The 19935-nt window shown below is 47.0% G+C and overlaps 1 protein-coding gene across 2 annotated transcripts in view; it reads left to right on the top strand.

Moving 5' to 3' along the window:
- Positions 1–19935, top strand: part of SLC2A11 (solute carrier family 2 member 11) — a 593392-nt gene that overhangs the window by 486243 nt on the left and 87214 nt on the right. For both annotated transcript variants that reach the window (XM_086942750.1, XM_086942751.1), the window contains one exon: positions 10701–10799. In XM_086942750.1, the coding sequence (XP_086798876.1) occupies positions 10701–10799 (99 nt within the window). The remainder of the gene's footprint in view (positions 1–10700; positions 10800–19935) is intronic.

Consider the following 19935-nt stretch of genomic DNA (forward strand, 5'->3'; position numbering starts at 1 on the left):
ACCTGTGAAAATAGTGGGCGGACGCCGTGTACCCACATGTATCCTCAAATTGTGCCCAGCGTATAATGTAGCATGTGTAACTTGTTTACAGGATCACAATAAAAGTGAAGAGCATTACATGGCATTGTAGTTTAGCTCTGTCTATTTATTACGCATTTGCATTCTGCACTTCACAAGATCCGATTGTTTACTTTTTCGTTCACTTAGAAGCCCAGTGCACTTTTCCTGCATTTCAGCAGTCCGCTTTCAGTTTCCATTTTTTTCCATGCATTGCACAACTTGGTGTCCCAAATTAAAAGCAAATGGTTTCGACCTTTCACTTTTCCCTACAAAATGCTCCTATGGTTGACCATATGTTTTCCTATCAGGATCTCGTTAGTTTGGGTACGTTTGGGTTATCTCTGTACCCAGGGTTTTAAGAGGGATAAAAAGCTGGGGAAGGAGGGGGGGGGGTGCATCTCATAGGGCGTGGCTTAAAAGCACTAAGCTAAAAATCTCTGCTTAGCATAGTGTGGCTCCCTACTTGTATTTTGCTGTTTCTGTCATTGCATCCAGATATATGATACATCAAGTAATATCATAACGACAACACGTCAGGGCTATTGTCTTTGTCAATAAAATTTAGTTGCATAAGATAAATTAGCGAAAACAACAATTGATGGACAGAATGCAGAACAATGTCATACATTCCCCCCAGTACATAGATCTGGGCCTAAATCCATCATTTTTTTGCACTCCACACCACCCCAGTTCAGACATGGCCATTTGCAAATCAGCCTTGACCCTGTGCCTCATGTGAACAGTCCAACCCGAACTACCAAGCCATGTCTTTCCTGGACCGGAATCACGCATCCTAGGACCGGTTTCTGGCTATCAGCCGTCTTCAGCCAGGATAGCTTGACTCCAGTTGAGTGGAGAGCATGGGACTCACGTCTGAGCATACCCATCCAACTCGGGTGACAAATGCGAAAACAACAATTGATGGACAGAATGCAGAACAATGTCATACATTCCCCCCAGTACAGAGATCTGGGCCTAAATCCATCGTTTTTTTGCACTCCACACCACCCCAGTTCAGACATGGCTATATGCAAATCAGCCTTGACCCTGTGCCTCATGGGAACAGTCCAACCCAAACTGCCAAGCCATGTCTTTCCTGGATGGATTTAGGCCCAGATCTCTGTACTGGGATGAATGTATGACATTGTTCTGCATTCTGTCCAGCAACTGTTGTTTTTGCATAAGATAAATAAGCAGCAACTATGGGTTCGTTCTATATAATATTGAAAATTCTTTCACTTAAAGCTCTGGTGACACCACAACAATGTTGTTGCTCCTGAGTTTGAAATAGAGAAAGGAAAGTCAAAGAGGAAGTGACTCTCTTTAAAGGATTTCCCTTCCCCTGCAACGTTTACCTGGCATGACGTCATACCGCATCTGAGAGGTGAGCAGTGTGAGCATGCGCACGTCGATGTGCCTGCTGTCCCGAAAAAAACTGACACCCTGTGGCAGGGCACAAAACAGAGCTCGATAGAGACCCATTCCGAGCGCCCCTTTACTAAACTGCTGATGCTCAGCACCGGTGAGTCCCGGCCACTTAAAGTCTTGTCTTTACCGTTTGCACTGTTTTTAATATGCAGTCATGTAATACTCATACTGTTCACTTTCTCCTGCAGTGTTTTGATGTCTGCTTCTTTTTCAACTGCTCAGGTACCTATTATTAGGTTGAGCCTGGGCAGCGCATGCGCTGCTCTCCGAGGTATGCTGTATTCGGAGTATAGAGGTGAAGCTCCGCCTACTCTCTGCCCATATTTGTCATTGGCTTGTGTCATTTTCCTAGGTAAATGCTGTCTTCTGATTATTTAATAGGCTGGTAGTCCCTCTTTAGCAACGCCTTGTCTTCATTTGTAACTTCCCATGGTGACACCCCCTGTTATCTGAGTTGTTGCTTGGTAGGCTTTAATTACGGCCTCAGAGCACTATTTTGTTTAATGCTTTTCCCTACCTTCTTGGGGGACACGCTTTTTCATAGGGCTTCATTCAGCCACGCCTTTTGTTTATCTGATGCGCCGAACGCGGCTGTATTTTTTGTTCTATTTTTTAACTTTTGTTTGTAAAAGCGCCCCATGTGATGCTTTCACCTTAATTTCGGACACGCCGCCCCTTTCTTTAGATGAGCCGTGTGTAAGGAAAGGGGCATGGCTGCCATTAAAGTGAAAAAAGCTGCAGGGGCGCTTTTGCAAACAACCAGTTGCAATGCTATAGGTCTCACATTTTTGAGAGTTTAGTAAATGCGAAACCTACTGAATTGCAAATGCTTGGTTTTTAACTGCAAAAACTGCACCGACGTATTACTACTTCAATATTTAAGTACATTGACACCCTGTGCACGTTCTTTTTTTGTTTCAGTTCAAACGATCACGGTTTACTGATTCATCTTAGTTTGACTGACATGTTTTGCCAGTCTAAATCTTAAGGTTTGCAAACCTGCATAATCGAACACATTATCCTGTAGGGTAAAATGACATAAAACAGTTTGTTTGCTATAGCAAAGTACGCGCTGATCTCTTAGTCGCGGTGAAATGAAGTTAACTGTGAAGCTTCGGTGTGCCGGACCATCACGCTGTGGCTCCTCACTTTACTGGTGACATTTTACAATAATACAGCCTGACTTGCTGAGATCGCTGTGTGCGTCTCACAGCCTCTCCTGAGCCTTGCCCGAAAATCATGCTTCCATGCCACTACTGACAGGGGCGGCTCTAGGCTCATGGCGGCCCTGGGCAGGGAGTGTAGGTAGGGGGCCCTGGAAGAGGGGGTCGGCGGAGCGCGGAGGCCAGTGAAGAGGCGGTGTGGGGGGTCAAGGTGTTTGGAAGTGGAACAGAGCTGGAGGCCGCCAAATCCCTGCCAGGGGCCGCCACGCAAATATGTATCCATCCTCAGAGGATTATTATATTAAGGATATATATTGGCGTGGTGGCCCCTGGGGTTTGGTGGCCCTATGCAGATGCACAGCTTGCACATGCCTAAGGCCGCCCCTGCTACTGACTTCGGCGGCCAGAGTCCACGAGTCAATTGACTAATTCATTTATGGTAAAGGCCCGAGGTAGCTGAGCCTGTGTTAGGGCCTCTCACATCTTGTTGTATACTCCCGTGGTTCTGCAGATAAACACAAATTGTTGCTCTTTTTGCTGTTAATTCTTAGCGAAGCCATCATGTTAATTGCTTTCTAGACGTTCACTTTTTATTGTTTTCTAGTGGTGACATCCGAGGCAGGTATTAATAGTTAACAAGCCCCACATTCCTGCTTACAGCATTCACTTATTCGTCAATACATTGTGCCATCCAAAATTAACAAGTTCATTATATGATCAGCATTTTACAAAAGAAGCAATTAAATAGCAATAGAATAAAACACATACTTCCTATCACTTTTTTATGAAATGTGTAAGTAAAAAAAGACTCGGTGTCAAGAACAGGAGATATCCGTCCTCTTGCATAGCAACCAAGCTTATATGACATTTTGATAATTTCATTATAATTAGGAGTCGCCCAAGCAGGCGTTGTGGTGTCAGCGCTCCAGTCGCGCTGATGTGCGTGTGACGTAGCACGCATCGGGCGAGAGCGCACGCCAGTGCGCATGCGCGAACGGCGGTTCGCGCCTTGGCAGAGCGATTCGAAGTGCGATCATAGTAAGACGCCCGGCGCTCTTCCCTGTGTGATATACTGCAAGCCACAACCGGTGTATTTGGTGGTCATTGGGGAAGCCTGGGACTCCACAGTGGCGACGAGGAGTGGGATCTGTCCCCACACACAAAATAAAGAGTAAAGTGGAACAACAGTGGAGTGAAAAAAAGAAGGACCCGGGACGCACCAACTGATACCGCCCACCGACAGAAGAGAAAGTGAGGCAGAAAACCGCCGCAGGATGCACGGGAAGAGCGCGGCAGAGGCGCAGTGACCTGGGCAAACACACCACGTGGCCAAGAGTCCAGCGACGCGGCAACCTGGCGGCAACCTGCACAGAAGCACGGTAGGGGTAAGCAAGCGTCCCCATCAAGGCCCTGGCAGAAAAGGGTGACCACGAGGAAGGGGGAAGGGGAGAACCAAGCCCCAACACGTCGTAAGCAGGGAGCGTCAGCACACCTAGCAGCCCCAGGAATCGGGGAGGGACCGACAGCGCACCCGGAAGCCCCAGTAATCAGGAAGGTGAACCTGAAAGACAGGCCAGAATGAGTAACCAGGCGTCCTCACTCACTGCACCGATCCCGTTCCTACCCAGGCCGGGGGTACCCCAGATGAAGTGGGAGGCCTGGAGGGAATACTTTAAGAACTACCTAGAAGCCCTAGAAGACGAATCCAGTGACAAATTCACCCCCGCAAGAAGGAAACGTATACTACTGCACAACTTGGGCCCGGAAGGTATAAGGGTGTTCACGAACATAGCGACGACACCTCGACAAGCAGCCGATGCAGACGTCTTCAAACAAGCTCTAGAAGATCTAGACGCCCACTACCGCCCAGCGGTGTGTGTCTCTATTGACCAGTACAATTTTCAACAGAGGAAGCAAGGAGAAGGAGAGTCGGTTGACGACTACGTCACAGCCCTGAGGAGGTTAGCAGTCACGTGCAAGTATGGGGCGTCGGAAGAAGACTTTATTAAGGACCAGAATGTAATGCACACCACCAACAGGAATGTACAGGACAAGCTGTAGGCTCACGGTGAGGCAACGCTAAAGGAAGTAATTGCGATGGTGAAGAAGGCCAAACTTTCTAAGCGTTGTGCTGAAGCCGCAAAAAAGGAGAGTGCGCAAAGAATTATGGTCAACAAAGTAGATGACGCGGAGCCATCAGGAAAACACAAGATGGCGCCCGGAGACCGCAGAGGAACCAACAAATGGGCGGGAAGACCCGGGGAAGCGGGAAAACAGTTCTCGCACACCAAGTCCACGTGCTATAGATGTGGAAGCGTGAACCACGCAGCCCAGGACAAACGCTGCCTGACTTTTCGCGCGAAATGCACGTTCTGCGGCCTGGTAGGCCACTACGAGAAGGTGTGTAGAAGGAAAGAGAAGAGATCGGTAGTAAAATACATCACGCATCTGCAGCACGAAGAAGGAGCTGACGAGGAATCAGATGAAGACGACAGAGTTCTGTGCATTGAAGAGCAAGTGCTAGGTATTGACACCAAGCGCTCTGACAAACCACGAGCGGACATGTTAATAGGGGGAGTCAAAATTAGAATCGCGATTGACTCAGGATCCCCATACACCATTGTGCAGAGGTCAGTATGGGAAGAGGAATTCAAACCCAGCCTAGGTCCCAAACTAGAACCACGGGAAATACGACCAGTGTCATACATGAGCAACCCGATCCCAATGGTAGGATACCGAAGCCTGAAGTTCGAGTTCAGAGGGAGGACATCGACATGCATGTTGTACGTGGCTGAGAAAGGTCCTTCGGTTCTGGGATGGAGAGACCAGGGAGACCTCAGAATCAAACTGGACCCAGGGGGCAAGGAACAAGTGCTTCTCACGGACATTGAAAGCTGGCCGGACCTGGAGAGAGTGAGAAGAGAGTTTCCAAAGGTCTTCGGAGGAAAGGTAGGGAAACTTGAGAAGTTCATGCACAAGATCATTCTCAAAGAAGACTCCCAACCAGTGTCCCACAAAGTCCGGAATGTGCCCATAGCGGCGAGGGAAGCGGTGCAACGAGAACTGCGCCGACTAGGGATCATAGAGCCTATAGATAGCTCAGAGTGGTTGGTCTCCTTGGTGGTCGCCAGGAAACCCAATGGCAAAGTACGCCTGCGCGAATTAAACAAATGCTTGGTGGTGGAGAAATTCCAGCTCCCCAGAATCGAAGAAATGCTGGCCAAGACAAGAAATGTGAAATGGTTCTCCACAGTGGATCTCACGTCTGCATACCATCAGATTGACCTGCACCCGTCAAGCAGGAAACTCATGTCCTTCATCACACCATATGGATGCTACCAGTTTCGCAGGATGCCCTTCGGGCTAGTGTCCGCCGCAGCGGTGTTCCAAAAACTCATGCACCGCCTGTTCAAAGACGTCGAAGGCATCCAGTACTTTCAGGATGACATCCTCATAATGGGGAAGGATCGTAAGGACCACGACGACAAACGGAACAAGGTGCTCGCCGTGCTGCAGGAGAAAGGACTAACGGCAGAATGGGAAAAGTGCAGATTTGGGATGACATCCGTCACCTATCTGGGACACGAGATAAGTGGACACGGGATCACTCCCAAGAGGGAGAATGTGAGAGCAATCTGCGAGGCCAGGTCCCCATCCAACAAAGACGAGGTGCGGTCATTCCTTGGAATCGCCGAGTACTACAGCAAATTCGTCCAATACTGCCACAAAAACGCACAAGTTGATGCAACTCATAAGAGATAATACAATGTTCCAGTGGGACGACGAGGCTCAGAAGGAGTTTGAGGAGCTTAAAGGGAACATCAGCCAGGCCGTGCCCCTACACAGACATGATCCAGCGGGAAGAACCATTCTCACCACGGACGCCAGTGAAAAAGGTTTGGGGGCGGTCCTTGCACAAGAGAGAGATGACAACACGATGGAAACACTCAGCTTTGCGTCCAGAGCATTATCACACACCGAACAAAAGTTCAGCATGATTGAAAAAGAGATGCTAGCTGTCACATGGGCCATGGGGAAGTTCCGACAGTTCCTATGGGGTACAAGGTTCCGCTTACAGACTGATCACAAACCTTTAGTTAAAGTGCTTATTTCATGTGGACACGACACAGCCACCCCGCGGATAGCAAAGATAACTCTCAAGCTCCTAGAATACACGTATGATGTGGAGTACATCCCGGGGACACGCAACAAGGTGGCGGACTACCTCAGCAGGGCCTCAGCCATAGAGGAAGCGCCCACGCCGGTAGCAGAGAACGAGGAAATGGTAGCGGTGATGGAAGACATGGAAAGGGCTATCAGCTTACAGGAGTGGGAGCAAGCGTACGAGGAAGATGAGAACCTGGAAGAGGTAAAAAGAACCTCGTAAAAGGATGGCCGGAAAAGAAAAGATTGAAAGAGGTACCTAGGAAACTGTATGAAGTAAGGGAGGAATTATCCATGAGTGATTCAGGAACCTTCCTGTATCGCGGTGACAAGGTGGTGCCGCCAGAAAAGCTGATCCCGACCCTGCTGATCCTGCTGCATGAGGGTCACCTGGGCATAGTGAAGACCAAGTCAAGGGTGAAACAGATGTACTGGTGGCCAGGAATGGACATCCAGATTGAGAGACATGTTAGAGACTGCGACCAATGCCAGGGGTCAGACAAAGTACTCAAGCCATTGAGGCCTGCGCTGGGGAGATTTGAACAACCCCGTAATCCCTGGGAAGACCTTGCAGTTGACATACTAGGACCAATATTAGACGGCCATGGGACAGCCAAATACATATGTGTTATAGTTGACAAGTACTCCAAATGACCGGAAGTGCATGTACAGGAGGAGATGGACTCGGAGGTGGTGATCAGGTTTCTCACCTCGGTGTTCCCAAGGGAAGGCATACCGAGGACAGTATTGACAGACAATGGCCCGCAATTTACATCCGATAAGTGGCACCAATACACCGAGAGGAAAGGATCAAATCTAAACACACCTCAGTGTACCATCCGGCAAGCAACAGACAGGTGGAGAGATTTAACCGAGTCCTCATGGGGTCCATTCAAGCGGCCATCATGCAGGACAAGGACTGGGAAGCAGAGATTCAGAGGATGATGTGGGCGTACAGAATCACCCCCACCGCAACAGGGTATAGTCCCTTTCAGATCCTAAGGGGCAGGCATCCGTTCACGAAAGACAATGCGGTATGGAGAGAAAAGACCATCACCAGTAAATGGTCGCCTGCCGTGGTCCAACACAATTTGGAGAAGGCCCAGAAAGTGTACACGGAACACTACAACCAGAGAAGAAAGGTGAAGGATTCGGTTCTGGAGAGGGGAGAGTGGGTGAGAGTCAAGCAGGCAGTACTGAGAAAGAAGGGAGAGAGCAAGTACATGCCACCCCTACAAGTGGAAGAGGTGTACAGCAGAGCAGCACTTCTTAGCGATGGCAAAGTGTGGTCCCGGGATCGCATGGCGAAGATAAATAAAATCGTGCAGTGGCCGGAGGAGAAAGGAACTAGCACTCCTGTCCTGAGACAAGAAAGTGAAGCAGAAGAAGGAGCGTCAGGCGTCGAAAGCCATGGAGGAGAAGGTGCGTGCATGGAAAGTGGAGAGCTAATTGAGCCGAGTGTGAGGGAGTCACCAGCTAACGAAGAAGCGACGCCTAGGAAGAATGAACCTGCTCAGGGGAGAGAAAAGGTGGGAAGCCCAGCGACCAAGGGTGTCCACGAAGCCCCCACTCCGGTAAGGCGCACGCGTGCGGGGAGAGTGATTGTCAGACCTGCACACCTTAGAGACTTTGAGTGATGGGGCATTAGACTTTGAACTATAACCTTTCCATTGTGTAAAAGGAGGAGATATGTGGTGTCAGCGCTCCAGTCGCGCTGATGTGCGTGTGACGTAACACGCATCGGGCGAGAGCGCACGCCAGTGCGCATGCGAGAACGGCGGTTCGCACCTTGGCAGAGCGACTCGGAGCGCGATCGTAGTAAGACGCCCGGCGCTCTTCCCTTTGTGATATATATCAAAAATACTTATCCTGCATGCCACAACCAGTGTATTTGGTGGTCATTGGGGAAGCCTGGGACTCCACAGGCGTTTGCCGCAGTTTTAAGAATGTTTGCAGCAGTTTTAAAATCTGTAATTAGAGTTTCTCATTGCTCAAATAGGTGTCATTTCTGATATTTATACGTTTCCCTCGTCTTCATTGCTTGATTTTTTGCAATCAAGTGTCACTCATAATCTTTGAAATGTCACTCATAATTATCCTGAAATTATGAAAATGTCACACATAGCAATCTGAAACCTTGGCAGCTATGAGGGGCCTTAGTGGTAGGTATACAATCCACCAAGGGACAAGTATCTCATTTTATTGGCGTGCTTGGACTTTTTTTGTACTTTCGCACTTTAACGCTTACACTTTAGATAAATAGACTTATGATGGTCACACTGAACCAACTTTCATCTATAACATTTTATGAATTCGCAAAAAAATAAGTGCCCATCCCTCGTTCATGGCTCTGTCAAGTCCACAATGCTGCTGATGTGTATGGCCGAATTAATGGTTTTACTGCAAAGATTGTAACTAATCGCTTAATAAAGAACTTTCTTCTTCTTCTTCTGTCTGGGAACAATTTCACTTTATTAGTAGCAATTGAGCACCCAAATAAGTAACTGAAAGATGACCTGTCAATCTTTGCGAAGGGCCTTCCACTGCACAGTGACAAGTGTGGCCATACATTTACTTCCGTCTGAGCTAGAAACTATTTTTTGGGTTAACATTTGTAGACTATTCAGCAGATGGTGGATTATGTGACAAATACGGCCAAGCCATGATTATGCTGAAAAAACTGCAGTCACTGAATCTCTTAATTCCAGTGGCTGTGCCTGTATTACAGAATGTTATTACCATGGAATGTATTGGAGGCAAACTCTCTCAGATTCTTTAAACATGCCTACTTCAAATCGGAATATTCAGATGAAAGAGTTTCAATTGATTTAAGGCTGAAAAAGAATGATTGTGAGTAAGATAAAGTGCTGCCATAATGCCAAAACATTTTCCTTTTTGTGCTACAAAATTCTCATTTTTTTGCTGCAAACATTTGTAATCTATGCTTCAATATCCTGGGGTGGTGATTAATACGAGTTAGGGGTGTCTTTGGTAAAATGGTGGTAGGGGGGAATCTGAATTTATACAATGGTTGGCGGTATTAATAGATGAGCCAAAGGAGATTAGGTATTATTGGCCTTACCAACTTAGGCGGTATTCCAATGGGACCCCACTGCCACAGTCCCAGGTAGACCACCAAGGCTGTGGTGAGCCAGCCCACCAGATTGCACCAGATTGAGTTTAATCCAGGGTGTGCGGGCGGTGCGGTTGCTGTTTTACAACGGCAGCTGTGTTTGGCTAATAGGAGAGCCTTATCCTACCTCCGCCGTGAAGGTGCCTGTAGCACAGTCCTGCATGGTATGGCATGCACCATGTCGTGCATGCCACACCGTGCAGGAATGATGGTGCAATTCCAGGGGGCCCTTAGAGTAGGCTGTGCTTGGAGAAATGAGACATGCAGAGCATGGAAAGGAAGGAAAGAGTCATTGAAAAGAAAAAGGAGAGTAGAAAATTGGAAGTTTTAAGTCAAAGCCAGTTTGAATGCAGGGATTCTGAAATATTGTGGAGGCTTTCAGAGATAGCCGGTAAAACCATAGAAAGAAACAACATTATTTGCATGTGTTGCACTATCATTCCAGGCCATGAAAACACCAGCACATACACACTACCATCATCACCCAGAGGGTAACTAGAATTAAAATAAATATGGTTTCATTTTTTCATCAAACGCAATAGAAGGAAATTACAATACAGGAATGCTGTACTTTAAATGTTTATGCTCCTTAACATGAATACATTTGTGTAAAGTAATGCTTCCCGTGCAAGTAGCACAAGCCAAGGTTGTTTTCCCTCACAGTGATTCAAGAGTCTCCTGTGAATGAAACACTAGGTGTGAAGAAACAAGTCAGTAATGTGCGGCCCATCTTTCTCTGTTTCCACCCTTAGCTCCAAGCTCGTGTTTTGATGTTGACAGTGTGCGCTGCTGGCATCGGAGGCACCTTCCAGTATGGCTACAACCTCACAATCATCAACGCCCCGACAATGGTGAGTCTTGAACAGAGCTTTGCCAGGAGACAACCTCTTCAAACAATTATCAATGCCCCAACTATTGGGAGTCGTAGACTGAGATGGGTCACCAGATAACCAGTTCTAACTCCGTGCCCCACACTGCGTTTCCCTCATCAACGCCCCCAACAAAAGTTATTTGTGAACTAAGTGGAGTCACTTAACAGCCATTTCAAACTACCACGCCTAACCTACTTTGTATTAATTTACAACCCAACAATGGTGATTTAAGCTCGGCCAGGGGACAACCACTGCAAACAGTTATCAATGCCCCTACTATTACAAGCCCTTACTAAGCTGTGCCACCCGAGAACTCGTTCAAACTCCCTGCCCCATCCTGCGCTGTAGTCATCAACACTCCCAGTTCTGAGCTGAGGAGCCGACAACCAGTTCTAACTTCCTGCCTCATCCCACTTTGTAATCATCAGTGCCCCAACTATGGGGAGCCCTGAACTAATCTCTGGTATGGAACATACTTGAAAGTTCCTGACACACTCTACCTCACAGTCATCAACACTCCACCCTGTGCGAATCCTGGACTCAGCTGAGGCGCTCTATTTCCTGAAATCTCTGGCATTGGTTAGACCTATTGCATCTGTAAGGATTGGAGGGTGTATGGCATGAGCTACTGATAGCCACTTCTCCCAAGGTCTGTTACAGAATGTTAACAATGTGTTGCCTTACAGTACTTTCTTTTTGCAAAAAACATTTAATAGGTAAATCCAGCTATTACATGTATTTCCGACCTCTTTTGGGCCATTTTTAGGTCTGGCGTTAGCCATGGCTTTTGATTTTACTATAGACAGACCTCTTCATCCATTGGCATTTTATTGTGTCCGTCATATTTTATCAGCCTACTACAGCATGCGGCACTGCAGAGTCAGCCCAGTGCAGTCGTTAGCTAACTTCACTATGAGTTACAGGTTGTCTTCCTTCATTTGGAGCATGTGCACACACAAAGTAATTTCCTTCAATGCCTGGGACTACTATAGCAATATGTGTTTGATGAGACCAAAACAATCTGTTTGCTTTTAGCCAATGTTGTTTTTTTTTATTTAAAAATAAATACAATGATGCCTATGGTATTATTTTTATAAACTTCTTAGTTTAGAACAGATACCATTAATTATCTATCCTCTGTTTTTTTAATACTTCTTGACTAAATCTCCATTTTTATTTTATCTTTATTCATCTAGTCGCTATCTAAACACGTAAATGATTCAACACAAACAAAAAAAGTGATTTACAAAAACTTTTTTAGTAAACTTCCATCAGAAAACATATTTTTCACTTTCACGTATTTTATTTTTTTCTTTTTGTACATATATCTACATATTTGTCACATTTAGTATATATATTTACACAATATTTACAATGTATAGACAAACATAAAAAGCAACAAAACTTTCTCTTGAACCCCTTTTACGGTTCAAATGCCCAACAATTTGAACAAGGAAATCTATGGTACTTTATTATATGACCTTAATTCCTTCATCTGGATCACCACATTCAATAATGAAGCTTAGGAAGCTGAAATCACTTTTATGCTTCTATTTTCAAAGCTCTCATCAAAAAAAAAATGTGAAATATATTTCCACATTTTCTTGATGTCAGATTACAATAACAGTCGACGCGTTTCAGCCTATAAACTATTTAGGCCTCTTCAGGACTTTGGGGAAGAAATTACTCTTATACATGCATATGTATGCGTTCTGGATTATTGTATCTCACTTAGCAAAGCGATACCACATCAGCCCAAAAACGGGCGCTTTCAGTACATATAGAAACTTGGTATTCTCTCCGTCAGTGCATCGTGCTTCTCCTAAGTTCAAACTTAGGAGAAGCCCGAGGCACGATCCAGAACGCATACATATGCAGGTATAAGTGTAATTTCTTGCCCAAAGTCCGCCAGCCATCTACGAGAAGGCAAGAGCACAAGGGAGGGGTGCCTGTCCAGTTCGCCGTCCAGGACAGCATTAAAGTCCCCGCCCAACACCACAGTACCCATGGGATGGGCAAAGTCAGAAACACATGGCCCAGGTCACGGAAAGTATCCACCTGTAACGCTGGGGGGACGTAGACTGACAACAAAGTGACAATCCTACCATCCCATAACCCAGAAATGCCAACATATCGGCCTCTGTTGTCCGACCATGTCGACTGGATAGTAAGGGGAAAAGAGTTTTTAACCAAAATCTCCATTCCTCTAGAGCCAGATGTAAAACCAGCGTGGGCCACTAGTTTATAGCCTCCTCTGTGTAGCGCCATACATCGCTTGCCCATGAGATGAGTCTCCTGCAGTAACACCACGTCGGGCATGTGCCTCCTAATCAGCTGACTCACCGTGGTGCGCTTGATCTTGTCACCCAGGCCGTTCACATTCCAACTAAGGACGGAAAACCCCAAGCCCGATCTAGCGGAGGCCATTTTCGTCTCCGAAAAGTAACAGGAGATACATAGGCACCCATAGCGAACTCTGGTCACACAAAACAAACAACTCTGCAAACAAATCCCCCCCAAGAACAATCCCCCAACCCCCCTCCCTGTACCCCTGCATGCAGCAAATGCACATCCCCAACTCGCAGTGTGCCTGTCGCCCCCAACTAACTACAGGTATCTAAAAGTAGAAAACGGAGGAGGACCTTACAACAGGCCGCCTGCCCCCACCACCCCAACCAACCATTGACCCCCCATTCTGGCATACATATAAAAGGAAAATCCCAAAAATAGTCTGGGGGGTAAAGGAAAAAACAACCCTGACCAGTTCCATTACATCACTAGGGACGTTAATACGGTATAGTCAAAGCGGGAAGACACTATTCTCCGTCGTCCGTCCGGGCTTGACCCCCAGTGTCCGAGCCCACAATCCGGTCCAGCCAGTCCGCGGCCACCTCAGGATTGTCAAAAACAATGTTTTCCCATCATGTTCGATCTGCAGATGGGCCGGAAACATCATTGAGTATTTCATCTCCCGGTCCCTCAACGTCGCTTGACGTCCATAAAGCTCTGTCGTTGCCTCTGGACCATCCGGGAAAAATGATAGCGAAGCGTTCTCATAGGCCAACGGGCCCGTGGACCTTGCCGTTTGCAGGATAGCGTCTTGGTCCCTAAAGTTCAGGACCCAGGCTAATATGGGACGTCTTCGGGCGACCACCAGGAACTCTATGGGCCCTCTCGACCGTAAAGAATTTGCTGAGTCCCTTAGGCTTGAGATGTTCCAGGACGAGTTCCTCGACAAAGAGGTCCGGGGTCATCCCCTCCGACCTCTCCGGTAGTCCCAAAATACGGATGTTGTTGCAGTTTCCGATCGAATTGGGTCCAGGCCACCTTCAGATCCCGCACCTCCTTCTGAAGCTCCGATACATCCTCGATGAGGCATGTCGTCTTGATTTCCAAGCCCTTAACTTTTTCTGCCGCTTTGGTCAGGTCAGCCCTGATAAGACCCACCTCGATCGACACAGTGTCCAATTTAGTGTCCATCGTGTCCAAGGATGAGCGGACCCCGGTGATCGCCGCCATTAAGTCCTTCATTGTAGGGTCCTCGACGACCAAATCGGCTTCCCGACTCCCAGGCGGGGTACGCTTGACATCAGTTGGGGACCCCTTAGAGAGGGCATACTTATCGATTTTCTTGGTCTGGACCTGCCGGTTAGTTTTCATCGATATCGGCTGGGATTTCTCGGGGTCTCCTTTCGAAGCAATTGCCACCCCCAATGGGGTCTTGGCTACTTCACCAGTAGCGTAGCCGTAGTCCAATGTAAGTGGACTCAGGGCACTCACACCAAGACCTCTCACAATGAGCCAGGATCCGACCGACCACTTCTGGACCCGGAAGCCGATGTTGTCGCACTCCACTAATAGGCGCCACCAAACTCGGGGTCCCGGCTTCCACGTCCGTAGGCCTCAAAATTTCAGACGACGGTATTATGTCACCAGAACGTCCAATTAAGCCAGAATTTCACCTAGTGACTCAGGTGCTGCTCCCCTACCCGATGGCAGGGACGGGTAGTAGGATAATATGCCGGATGGCTAGTCAGGATGTGGCGGCCGGCGGAGCCGAGACTCAAGCGGCCATCTTGATAATTAATGGTATCTGTTCTAAACTAAGAAGTTTATAAAAATAATACCATAGGCATCATTGTATTTATTTTTAGTTGATTTTCCCAGATGCCTTGTTGGTTTAATGGGTTTCCCCTGTGATAATTGTTTTTTTTTTAATTTAGCAAGGCCCAAAAACTTCCTCATCAATACCGTTTTGAAAAAACCCTAACAAAACAAAGACAAAATAAGATCAGCACTGACCAAGCAAAACGCTGGTGGCTAACTCCAGACCTATTGGCTTTGCGAGTGCTTGCACTAGTTCTTGAGGCCTCCCTGCATGGGCGTCCGCAGGGGAGGGCAAGGGGGGGCACTTGCCCCCCCCTGGAACACAGGTCCGTCACTATTGACAGCCCCCACGGTGGTGTTTGTCTGCAGGGCCATCAATTTTAAAAGCGTGCCCTGCTAGATGAGCGGGAAATGACTGCTGCTGATGGCAAGAGAGAAGGTCGGGGCCTGGCTGCTCCCACAGCTTGAAGCAGAGGCGCACCTAGAGTCACATTTCGGGGAGGGGGGCACATTTTTCAAGCTAAGGAAGAGTGGAGCTGCTGCAGCCAGGGGCCCTAGGAAGGGGTGAAAACCATCAAAGCCTCATTAACGCCTGCACCGAATTACACAATTCGCCCAGAGATGCAATGGGTGCGTCTGCCTGTTTTTTGCGAGATCAATTGGAAAGTCCTTCTGTGCACTCGTGATTTATTCGTACTCAAGCTATATTCCTTTCTTTTGTTGGTGCTACTACATCCTGGTACCTGGGGCCTCATTTATGAAAAGTGATGCATCGCTGCGTGAAAGCAGCGATGCGTCACTTCTCAGTGCGCACTCCTTGTGACATACCTGATGCGTCATATTTAATGTATGACGCATCATGTCGCAAGGAGTTACAGATACGTCAGTATTTCTGACGTATCTGTAAGCGCAAAAGTGACGCATCGCTGGAGTGTGTCACAAAAGTGACGCAACTCCAGCAATGCATCCTTTCACATGGGGCAAGCCCCATGTGAAAGGGCCTGCGTCAGTCTTACAAATGCTGTGAGGAAGGCGCAAGATTTTGACGCAACGGCATCCTAGAAGTGACGCAGTGAAATCTCATAGATTTCACTGCGTCATTTCTACGAGGCTTTTTGCGGGGGAACGTCCCCCCTGCATACATTATACCTGACACAGGTATAATGTTGCGCAGGGGTTTACAAAGTGACGCATCTGCTCAGATGCGTCACTTTGTAAATAGTGCGCAACAGGAGGCATGTTTTACGCCACCGATGTGTCACAAAAAGTGATGCATCGGAAGCGCAAAACTGACACATGGCCTCATAAATGAGGCCCCTACTCTTTAGGTGCCCTTTCGTATACCATATAGTGTGTGGTGCAGACACTTCTGTTCCGATGGATGTGTGCACTTTTCAGCGAACATTAAAGTTTCATCAATTTCTTTTCCATGGTAATAATCAGTTTTAACTCTTTTTCAGTTGTCAACAAAATATTTTAATTCATATTTTGGTTTCCATTGTTAACTGTTGTTATACGTTTTTTAATATATCCATGATTTCTAAAATAAAATAATGGATGTATTAAAAAACAGTTAACAATGGAAACCAAAATATGAATTTAAATATTTTGTTGCCAACTGAAAAAGAGTTAAAACTGAACAGAAGTGTCTGCACCACACACGAAATGCCTGTTTTTTGCACCATAAGCACTAGTATTACAGAAGGGTCTGCAGATGAGATGGATTAAAGAGTTTATGCCTTGAGCTCCAAAGGGGCTGTCCCTCATGTTCATCCAGTGTAGCCCCTGGACCACTGTCTGTACTCACTGTCGCCTGCCATGATTCCCGAAGGGAAAGCTGTCCCACGGGACAACTTTTCGTTTCTGAATCATATACCAACTGCAGCTCAGTGTTGCTATCAGATCAATGGTTTGCGACTGCCATTGCGTTTGAAAACCATTGATATATATCATTGTAAATTGCAATTTGAAGATAGCACCATTTCCACTGCCCCTCCAAATTCCAATATGAAGCAAGATGCAGAACCCCTTTTGTCAATCATGAAGGTTATACACAACTCTAAAAATGGGTTTTGCAGTAGCAACCACTGTGATGCTGCAAATTGTAAGCTTTATGACCACAACATCCTTTTGTATTTGAGGGCCCTAGTTATTTAGATAAAGCAGGATGTGCAGTGAAAGGAATGACGTTACAAATGAGTAGTGCCTTTAATGCTCTGGAAATGCTAGGATCTCCAATCTACCTCTCTACCTCTCTCTCTCTACCATTCTCTCTGCCTCTCTCTCTCTACCTCTCTATCTCTCTCTCTCTACCACTCTCTCTACGTCTCTCTCTCTATGTCTCTCTTTATCTCTACACCTCTCTCTACACCTCTCTACCTCTCGCTATCTCTCTCTCTATCTCTGTCTCTCTCTACCTCTCTCTCTCTACCTCTCTCTCTCTACCTCTCTCTCTACCTTTCCCTCTCTATCTCTACCTCTCTCTCTACCTCTCTCTCTCTACCTCTCTCTCTCTCTCTACCTCTCTACCACTACCTCTCTACCTCTACCTCGTTCTCTACCTCTCTCTCTCTACCTCTCCTCTACCTCTCTACCTCTCTCTCTCTACCTCTCTCTACGTCTCTCTCTCTATGTCTCTCTCTACCTCTACCTCTACCTACCTCTCTACACCTCTCTCTACACCTCTCTACCTCACGCTATCTCACTCTCTCTCTACCTCTGTCTCTCTCTACCTCTCTATCTACCTCTACCTCTCCCTCTCTATCTTACTCTCTCTCGCTCTACCTCTCTCTCTCTACCTCCACATCTCTCTCTCTCTACCTCTCTCTCTACCTCTCTCTCTCTACCTCTCTCTCTCTACCTCTCTCACTCTCTATCTCTCTACCACTACCTCTCTACCTCTACCTCTCTCTTTACCTCTCTCTCTCTACCTCTCTCTCTCTCTACCTCTACCTATCTCTCTCTACCTCTCTCTCGCTCTCCCTCTACCTCTCTCTCTGTACCTCTCTCAACCTCTCTCTCTACCTCTCTACCTCTACCTCTACCTCTCTCTCTACCTCTCGCTCTACCTCTCTCTCTACCTCTCTCTCTACCTCTCACTCCCTACCTCTCTCTCTCCCTACCTCTACCTCTCTCTCCCTACCTCTACCTCTCTCTCTCTCTACTTCTATCTACCCACCTATCTCTCTCTACCTCTCTCTCTCTCTCTACCACTCTCTCTCTCTCGACCCCTACCCCTCTCTCTCTACCTCTCTCTACTGCTCTCTCTCTACCTCTACCTCTCTCTCTACCTCTCTCTCCCTACCTTTCTCTCTCTACCTCTCTCTCTCTCTCTCTCCCTACCTCTCTCACTCTAACTCTCTACCCCTCTCTACCTCTCTACTCCTCTCTACTTCTCTCTCTACCTCTCCCTCTCTACCTCTCTCTCTCTCTCTACCTCTCTCTCTACCTCTCTCTCTCTACCTCTCCTTCTCTACCTCTCTCTCTACCTCTATTACTCTACCTCTCTCTCTCTACCTCTCTCTCTCTCTCTCTCTCTCTACCACTCTCCTTTCTCGCTCTACCTGTACATCTCTCTCTACCTCTCTCTCTACTGCTCTCTCTCTCTCCACATCTCTCTCTCTCTACCTCTCTCTCTCTACCCCTCTTTCTCATTCTACCTCTCTACCTCTACCTCCCTCTCTACCTCTCTACCTCTCTCTCTCCCTACCTCTACCTCTCTCTTTCTCAACTTCTCTCTCTCTCTACCTCTCTACCTCTCCCTCTACCCCTCTCTACCTCTCTCTAGCTCTCTCTTCCTCTCTCTCTACCTCTTTATCTCTTTACCTCTCTCACCCTCTCTACCTCTCCCACTCTCTCTCTACCTCTACCTCTCTCCCTCTACCTCTCTCTCTCTCTACCTCTCCCTCTATCTCTATACCTCTCTCTCTACCTTTACACCCCTACCTCTCTCTCTACCTCTCTCTCCCTACCTCTACCTCTACCTCTTTCTACCTCTCTACCTCTCTCTCTCTACCTCTCTCTCTACTTCTCTCTACCTCTGTCTCTCTACCTCTCTACACCTCTCTCTCTCTACCTCTCTAACCCTGTCTACCTTTCAACCAGTTGAATTCCGGGAAGCCCAAACCATCAGTATTTCAAATCTGTGCATGAAACGTGGGTAGGATGAGCCGTGCAGCTCAGAAAGGGATATTCTTTTTACATCATTTGTATTTAATAGAATTGGGAAACAGGAGAGCAGTCTCACAGTTGAGATAGAGATTAACATACACTGGTGACCGCTTTTGAATTGGTTTTAAAACCATTCAAAGATGGCTGCAGCATCTACGTGGGATGTGGTGGACTAAGTGGCAGCCGGAGCCATATAGCACTGCTTGCCATTTAAAAAAAAAAACAGCATTGACATAGCCAATAGGTCTCCCCTTTGGGACCTTATAAGTGTTTAGTTGTCTAGTACAATATCCTTGGTGAAACAACTTCAAGTGTTGCATGGCTAAACACTAATAAGGTCCCAAAGGCGAGACCTATTGGCTATGCCAATGCTTGTTTGTTTTTTCCTCTTGTGGTTGCCAGGTAATCTGCTGTGAAGCCTCACATGATTTTTCTCCCACCCCATGGGTTTCTTTGTTTATTTAGGCTCTTTGTCTTATTAGATTTTTTTACTTGTTTATTTAATACTTGTGCTCAATCATGTCGGAGGATGGTGATGAATTAAAAATGTTGCCCCCCCCTGGAAAAATTTCTGCGGACGCCCATGCCTCCCTGGAAGAGATCGCTTATCATTGTAGCAGCTGCAGCAACATTAGTAGGCGCAGCCATCTTTATTAACTTAGACTTCCTGTGCAGAGGTGTGAAATCCTGCTGTGACGACCTTGTGAAGTCACAGTTTCTCATTTTTGTTTGCCAACATGAAAACATTGCTGAGGAAGACAGGTGTGTCACAGACATGCCAGATTAGAAAAAAACAGGGGCTTTGTGCCGAGCACAAACTGGGGCCTTTAAACTCACA

Source organism: Lissotriton vulgaris, chromosome 11 (assembly GCF_964263255.1).
Source record: "Lissotriton vulgaris chromosome 11, aLisVul1.2, whole genome shotgun sequence".
NCBI classification, from domain to species: Eukaryota; Metazoa; Chordata; class Amphibia; order Caudata; family Salamandridae; genus Lissotriton; species Lissotriton vulgaris.